The sequence below is a fragment of the Osmerus eperlanus genome, chromosome 22 (genome assembly GCF_963692335.1).
Source record: "Osmerus eperlanus chromosome 22, fOsmEpe2.1, whole genome shotgun sequence".
Classification (NCBI taxonomy): Eukaryota; Metazoa; Chordata; class Actinopteri; order Osmeriformes; family Osmeridae; genus Osmerus; species Osmerus eperlanus.
In genome coordinates this window covers 11,581,235-11,589,942 of record NC_085039.1, presented here as the reverse complement: position 1 = coordinate 11,589,942, position 8,708 = coordinate 11,581,235, and the positions used below count along the sequence as shown (strand labels likewise).

General features: G+C 46.0%; 1 protein-coding gene across 1 annotated transcript; it reads left to right on the top strand.

The window, feature by feature from the left end:
* Positions 1-2,051: 2,051 nt before the first annotated feature.
* Positions 2,052-8,051, top strand: dusp5 (dual specificity phosphatase 5). Its single transcript, XM_062448132.1, has 4 exons — positions 2,052-2,554; positions 3,364-3,506; positions 4,584-4,803; positions 7,171-8,051. The coding sequence occupies exons 1-4, from the start codon at positions 2,191-2,193 to the stop codon at positions 7,575-7,577; spliced, it is 1,134 nt and encodes a 377-aa protein (XP_062304116.1). The 5' UTR covers positions 2,052-2,190; the 3' UTR covers positions 7,578-8,051.
* The last annotated feature ends 657 nt before the right edge of the window (positions 8,052-8,708 follow it).

Sequence of the window (8,708 nt, the reverse complement as noted above, 5' to 3'; positions counted from 1 at the left end):
ACACAGACACACCCACACAGACACACACACACCCTCACAGACACACACACACCAGGATGCACCTGTGTCGCAGAGGGGCCTGTCTGTGCGTTGGTGTCCCATTGTGTGAGTTCTTTTTATAAAACCCGTGGAAATAGGACTTTTTGGAGAGGAAGTCATTCGACACACACACACACACACACACTCATATTGAGGCGTAAACAGTGTGGTAGGGAGTCAGGTGGCTGAGCGGTTAGGGAATCGGGCTAGTAATCAGAAGGTTGCCGGTTTGATTCCCCATCATACCCCCCCAAAAAATGACGTTGTGTCCTTGGGCAAGGCACTTCACCCTACTTGCCTCGGGGGAATGTCCCTGTACTTACTGTAAGTCGCTCAGGGTAAGAGCGTCTGCTAAATGACTAAATGTAAATGTAAACAGCCATTTGAAGAGCCTATTGTAAGACAAACTGTAACAAAACAAAAAAACCCTGTGGGCTTCAATACTCTCATTCGACAGTGGAGGATCTTGAGTGAAGAACATAAATCCTTGGCTGTCAACCCTAAATCCCCCCCCCCCCCCCCCCAGAAGAGCTGTGGTCCTCACCGTGATGTTCTGCTGCATCTTCTTCCTCTCCTTCTGCAGGTGTAACAAAACTGTTGGATTCAGCGACACTTCACTGGTGAACCTCACCCCTCAACTGTAGGAGACCAACGATATGAGTCGAAGATTCCCTCAGCCAGAAACAGAGTACATCCTAATTAAATTGGAGCTGTTGTGCTATCAAGCACACACACACACACACACTGAATACAGTGAGCACTCTTTATTTGTCATCATAACGGGTTCCTGAGGACGCCAGGAGAGATGAGAGGGATGTGGTGATCTGAAAGCCTCTTGCGGAACTTCCTAAACACGTTATCTTCAACAGCGCCATGATTGGGACTGAGAGGATCCTGTTAGAGAGATACGAAGGGCCTTCCGGAAGGACGAAGGGCGCGTGTGTGCACATGCAGGCAGACACATGTGACAGATGGGCTGTCACTCTCACACGCACACACACACTCACAGTTGCTAGCAGACAGGCCGGCACATAATTATGTACGCTACGCTGCCATTCAACACAAACCACACACATCTTGTTAAGGTGTGCACTAGACGACACACACACACACACACGGGGATCTTGTATAAATGTAGGCTAGACACACACACACACACACCAACACACACAGATCTCGTTTGTGTGTCCATGTTGTTATTCCGGCCCTGCACTCCCTCTCTCTGACTCTCTCTGAGTCTACCTGACTGTCTCTGTCTTGGTCTGTTTCTGGTGTCTCTGGAGACCTTCTCCCCCTCACTCTTCCACACACTCACACACACACACCACCTCCTTATCACATGGCATTAGGCAAAGCATGTCACATTGATCGAGAAGGCTCACTCAATCAGAGCCAAACACAGCCAGAGGAAAAGTCTGTCTCTGTCGAGCAGCGTTGGATGTCATATGAGTGGATGCGGTGTGTGTGTGTGTGTGACGTTTAAGCGTGTTACACTGTTACAAGATTACAGTCACGGGATATAGAGCAGGTGGCTAAAGAGGGGAGCAGACAGAAGTTGAATTGAGTTTAGTCAACCTCTCAGTCCAGTTATTGATCTCTCTCTTGCTCTCCTTTCTTAGTCAGGCTCCCTGAGAAGCTGTGAATAATTGAGGAGCTCCCCTTATTGCCAGACTCAGTGTGGGCAGTTTGAGTCTATTGTCTCAAGATGATTTACTGTAATCTGTTATCGGCGGTTTTAAAGTGATAACCCACACTATTTCCAATTAGATCAAGTAGTCATCGCTTCAAGGTGATTTGTGGGGATGATAGGTCCCAGCTAACGGACAACAAACAAGAAGAGAATACCAGAAATGCTTGGAAAAGAATGAGTAATGGTTGATTCAAGACTAGAAACGGCTTTTCACCACAGAGCGGGGCGGAGTTAACCAAGCGTGGTCAACACCTTGTCGCTGTCCATATATGGTTCGTGATGTCACGAGCCGGAGGTTCCATTCATATAAAACCGGTCCGACGGAATCCCCTTGGAGGAAATGTAGGCATTGACTTTCAGTAGGGCGCGTTCACTTGACTACAACGGCCCGTATTGCTTATTGTGTATAACTCAATTGATTGTGTTTACCAGTGAGCTAATACCCAATCTATAGTTTCAAAATGAAAATCTCAAGCATAGATTGCCGCCGTCTGAAGAAAATCATCAGGAAGGAATGTGGAAGCTGTCTGATTGTGGATTGCCGACCTTATTTTTCTTTTTCGAACTCTAATATTAAAGGTTCGGTAAATGTCAACCTGAACTCGGTTGTTGTCCGGAGGTCAAGAGGGGGGCCGGTACCTCTTCAGTTTGTCATTCCGGATGAAAAAGCGTTGTTACGGCTTCGAGAAGGGAGCATATCGGCCGTTGTGGCCGTGGACGACCGGACACCTCATTTGCAAAAACTGAAAAAGGACAGTATCGCACAGATTGTGATAAACAGTCTCTCTCATCTAGCGAGTGGAGCAAACATCTGTTTTCTTAAAGGTAAGAATCTTTACAAAATGTAGCCTACCTAAGTCTAATGTCAAGAAGCCTATTTCACATTTAGCCTAGTTCAAATTCCATTTTAATTTCGAAACCTTAATGTAGCCTAATAGGCTAGTTACTAAATAGTTTATAAGAAAGTAAAGAATAAAGAAACACTTGCAATTAAGGATTACCTAACGCACAAATTATAGGCTACTTAACCTATTTATATTTTATCAATCAATAAAACCAAGCCCTGGTGTGTAGAAAACAAAAATAGCCTAACACGGAAATATTTCGATGGATTGATCTGCGAGGCAAAGTAATCTTTGTTTGATTGGGACGGTGTTGTAATAACCATCCCTCGTGAGCAATACATTTGTCTTTGGCTCTGGGTGATAAAGGTTCTGTGTGCGTCAACGGCCGGGAGTCAGCGAACGAGCCGCTTGTTTGAGAACATCTTGACACACTCTGTTCTGTGACTTCTTAGTCTTATAAACGTAGCCTACAATAATAATAATTATTATATAATATTCTACACTCAACACATGAATGTCTCCCTAATATGTCTCAAAAACATTAATTTATATGTGTCACCTTGTCTTATACATGTGCCCATAGGCTTTAAATGGATTAGTTTAATTAATACGCAGATTAATTACGTGTTTATAATCGGACTCTGAAAGGTTTATTATCGCGCAGTCACGGCCCCGCGATAAATCTGTTTCGTAAATGCTGGCATTTGAAATGACGTGCGAAACGGTAGAAGAATTATGAGCTTAAACACCAAAACCAAATGTGTTTGTGTTGTGTTCCTTCTTGCTCAGGAGGATACGAGAACTTCCAGTCCCAGTACCCTGAACTCTGCACTGAGGTGAAAACCGTCGACCAGAGCGGAACTGAAACCGAAAAAAAAGTTAACAGCCATTGTGAGAAGCTGGGCTCTTACCACAAACCAGATTATGATCAGGTATGGAAACGAAAACACCCATGAACTTCCTCTTTTGCTGCCTTTCCAGTGTAACCACTTCCCCTTGTGGGTTGTCATGGGCTTTTGTACAGAGAAACATCTGAAGAATATGACTATTTTCTTACAGTACTATTAGTCATAGGTGTCATGGTAACCACAGATAAATTCAAGGGAAAATCAAACCAGGGCTTGTCATACATTCATAGTGTTCTATTTACTCAGACCTTAGTAACTGGTAAAAGTGATCAGTGAGCAATCAGACACGTGCACTTTATAGGTCACAGTCGTCTTTTCCCCTTCACAACCATCGCCTGAAAACTCCCTGGCCCTGTCTCTTGCAGTTATTTTCGTTGATAAGTGTTTCCTTCTCAATTCTTCTGGGCTGATTCTCGGCATTTTGGCTGACGTTTGAAAAATAGAGCCGTAATATGAGGTGAGAAGTTCATTTACATTTTGCCTCAGACCAATGCGTTCTATTTTAAATTCCGCGGGTTTTCGTCGGAATTCTGCGCCCGCGTATTCCGTTTGGGCCTGGTTATGACTCCCAGATTCAAACCCAGAACTACAGACAGAGAGGGGTAAATGCTGTCATGATTTATTCTCTGAACACATGATATTTTCTGACCTTCAGTGATCTTCAGCCAACCCGTGTTTTAAGCTCAGAGGAGACGGCCTCTCAAAGATGCCCAGCTGACATCAGAAAGGGCTTTATAGTGGGGGATCCCTTTTTCATATGTGACCTTTTCCCTCCGTCTTCTCCAGTCCACAAAAGAAGGCTAACATTTAGCTCGTTCACATCACAAAGACAGCGTGCGGCGGGAGGCAAAGCTAGCCGTGCCCCATTTACCCTGCCCTGTAGTAGGGAAAATATGTCCCCCTATTTTTTTTATTTTTCAGTGTGTGACCAAATTTAAATGTATTTTATTCCCTCCATGCCCCCAATTCAGTGCTGTGAACACTTCGGCTCATATATCTCTTTCTCTGCCTTTTCTCTCCCCTCCCTCCCTCCCTCCCTCCCTCCCTCCCTCCCTCCCTCCCTCCCTCCTTCCCTCCCTCCCTCCCTCCTCCCGCTCTCAGGGCAAGCCGGTGGAGATCCTGCCGTTCCTCTTCCTCGGCAGTGCCTACCATGCCTCCAGGCAGGACTACCTCGGCGACCTGCGCATCACGGCCCTGCTCAACGTCTCACGCAGGGACATGAGGCCCGCCAAGGGACACTACGACTACAAGTGGATCCCCGTGGAGGACAGCCACACGGCTGACATCAGCTCCCACTTCCAAGAAGCTATCGAGTTTATCGGTGAGTCACCTCCCATGATGCACCACGACGAACTTGACACCTTAAGACGGTCCGTCGGACTTGGTTTTGGCCTCTGACTTGGTCCGGGTTGCCTGGTGAGAAAGGCATTCTAGGCATGTGCTGGTACATCCATTGCAGTCGCTCAAGGTTGAATCTGTGCAGGTTTCAAAGATTCCTGGCATGTTTCGATCGCAGGCCAACAACAAGTTCTTCCGCTTGGGGATGAAAAGCTGCAGGGATGTCTTTATTTAGAAGTCCTTATCGTGGGGTGCTTAGGGCATTACCCAGTACACCAACCGAAAAAGAAAGAGGTCTATTGATAGAAGATTCTATTTGAAATCACCTTAAAAATAAGTCCTTCTTTACTTCCCCTGCGCACTGCAAATCTAAAAATCGGGCAGTAGAGAGGGAGGCCAGAGAACTAATCTGGTCACCCTGCACAGCCTCCAGTTCCTTTGGTTCAGCTTGCTTCCTGGCAGGCGTCTCCCATTCAAAGAAGAGCCGTTTCCCCTCTGCTCCCCCCCTGCACACCCGCTCCTGACCCGCTGACTTGAGAAAAGACACACACACACACTTGGCAATGTCGTCATTTTCTCCCGGGATTATCTCCCTGGCTTATTGCCGGGGTGTGGCCAGTCGGTTGGCGTGACAAGTGGGTGAGCTGTCCTTTAGTAATGGTTAGGTCGAAGTCGGACAGCTGACTAACTGAAACCTGGGCCTGTTTACAGTGTCTGGGCGGAGGCTCAGAAGCCATCCACCACATAATAAAAGCTGTTTATCTGGTGCAAGTGTTCAGAATCAGCTCCTGAGAAAAAACAATGTGTGTGTGCGTGTTTGTCAAAAGAAGGCGGTAGTTGTTAGATAAGAGCTTATACAAAGATGAACACTGCGCGGGTGTCTGACAGGCGTAGTTAAGGAGGTGTCTTTGTCACCCATGGTAGCTTTGCCTGGCCTGTTTTTGGCTGCTCTTCCTGTTGTTTGAGCTCCGCTTTTGGAATCCAGCCCACATCCAGACACTCTTTGCCCTGTGATGGTCTCGGTCTTAGCCAGTGAACAATGCGAGGGCCAAGCTGAGATCAATCCCTGCACAGCCTTCCCTACGGGGAAACGCTTTGGAAAACCGTGCCAAGTGATTCCAAATTCACAGTGTGCCCGCCGAATGTTAATAATTCACCCAGTTGCCTCCTTTGAATTGCGTGTGGCTGTGTGTGGAGGTCTGCTGTCTTGGTGTGTGAGGACGGTGTGGAGTGCAGCACCAGCCTCTGCTCTACAGAGGTGCAGCCTTCAGCAGGCGCCAAGAAAATCTGCAGCCAGCTCGAGTGCATAGCTGGAGAATGATTATTAAAACACCCACAGCCCGCCCTCCCTCCCTCCCTCCCTCCTCCACTCCAGATGGGTGCATCATGACTCATACGTGTGGTTTTTCTGAGGATCTGAGCTGTAAGAAACCAGGGCTGTGGTTTTTAAGGGCCAGCCAGAAAAGCCAGACACTTGCTGGATCGGTGCGTGTGCGATCAAAGTGGTAGGTAGATGGGTTCTAGCATGAGGGTGCTCTTCAGAGTGCATTCAGGAAGCCAGGGTTCTTTGTGTAAACACACCAGTTCAGTGGGAATATAGTGGACTGTGGCGAGGAGACTGAGACCAGCGGGTAGATCTCCTTTCCTGGCCAGACAGCCCCAACTAGAACAGACTAGCGCCCCCCAGAGGCACTTGGGAGGTGTAGTGCACAGCTGTCTTCCATGAGTTAGTCGAGCCTCACAGAGGTGGGCCAGAGTGTGTGTGTATCATCTGTGGTGTGTGTGTGTAGGAAGGAGTTGGGTCATGGAGAAACAGGGTAATAAGTGAGTGAATAGTGTGCGCAATGGCTCTCGTGGGCTCTGTGTGTCGGAGTAAGGAGACAGGAAGGGGTTAGGTATTCATAAGACTATCGTAACCTTAATCAGTCACACACACACATACAGGTTTCACCAACCTGTTTTGCTAACCCAGCCTCCTCCCTTATCCATGGAAAACCTGTGTTTCTAACCCAGACTGCCCTACATGAAGCGCCATGCCAGCACTTACGGCCATAGAACAATAACCAATCGTAACATAATGCGGAAAGAATCCCAGTAATAACAGAGCAACTATCCCAAAAATTACAAGGTTACTGACCATTTTCTGTCAGTGACGCCGTTCGAAAACAAACACAGATAATTTCCGTGTCTATTTGTATTCGCCCTTGACAACAGTCACAGGCCTATCGGTTTATAAAACCATAATTCCATTCTGACAATTCGACGCTGAAACCATAGATGAATACACTCTGTTGACCGTGTGAACAGACCCGCTAACCTGCAGGTTTCTGTGTCTTCTCTCCCCCTCCAGATCGGGTGAAGCTGTCCGGCGGAAAGGTCCTGGTCCACTGCGAAGCCGGCATCTCCAGGTCGCCCACCATCTGCATGGCGTACATCATGAGGACTGAGCGGAGGCAGTTGGAGGAAGCCTTCGACATCATCAAGCAGCGACGCGAACTCATCTCGCCCAACTTCAGCTTCATGGGCCAGCTGCTGCAGTTCGAGTCCGAGGTCCTGTCCTCCACGCCCGCGGCCGTGGCGGCCACGCCGTCCGGGTCACCGGTAGCGGCGTCGTTCTTCTCTGGCAACTTCGCCTTTGATGACGACTTTGAGGCGTCGTCCGTTTTCGCCCTCCCTACCTCTTTCCTTGCCCCCCTTCCCCTCCAATCACCAGTCCACCACCAGTTTAAACTGAGCCCAATAACTGCATTGCCTTAAGAAAAGAAAGAAAGAAGAAAAGAAAAACACCACCACCAATAACAATATGTGACTGCTTTTAGTCTCAAATTTACTTGAAAAAAAAATGTAGGAAATAGATTTTAGAATTGCTCTATGTGTCTGGTGTTTAAGCCAGAGGTGGGATTGACTGGAGATGGACTAAGAGAGACTTGTAGAGAGAGGTCGAGATTTGACAGTGTTCATTCACGGGACTTTTGTTTGTGTTGTGAAAAGTTAATGAGATAAATGAGGCAGAAGCCAATGATGCTACGTGTCTCTGTTTGACTTAGAGAGTTGAACTACAGCACTGCGATACACTGCAATACATGCCTTAGGTTGATATTGTGATCTTCTGCCTATACACAAAGCCTGTTGAGGCATTTTAACTTATTTGATCATTCTCGTCTGTCTATCTGTTTGTCTGTTTCTTTTTTCAATAATTGTGTGGATGTCAATAAATGTTTCCACCAAAAAGTGACTCTAATGTAATGTCTTATTTTTCCTTGCACATCTATGATCTTACAAATTCACAATTTGAAGGAAGGAATCTTAATCTTGAATTTAAGTTTCTCTATTATAATTGGCAAAGCATAGCTGGGGCTGCCAACACAATGGGCAGCCTGCACTGGCCCTAAGTTTGTTTGATCATTTTAAAGGCAAATAATTATAAATACACTTCCTGATAACATTAAAAAATTCAATAATATATGGACTGAGTTCTGTGCAACTACCCTAAATCTATGGAAGTAAATCAGTGACATCATGTTTTAAATTTTTTAATCCGTATTTTCTTTTTTAATAAAAATAAATTCATATTTAAATTTTAAAGAAGTGGATTGAAAATCAACAAATTCGGTGGTATGTAAATTTCAATATTAATTATTCAATGCCTTTTAAAATTCAAAACATGTCATTGATATTACTTCCATATAAGTCTTAGTAAATACATAGGCTACAATACACGTATCCCATAGGCGTAACATAATATTCTGATTTATGCTACTTCGACAATATCGTATTTCAAAGTCTAGTAGGCCTATTCCATAAAACAGACTCGAGGAAATATGATTTTAAGACAAGATGCAACAGTGACACCTGCAGTGACCCCAAAGGAAGAAAGTACGCTACATA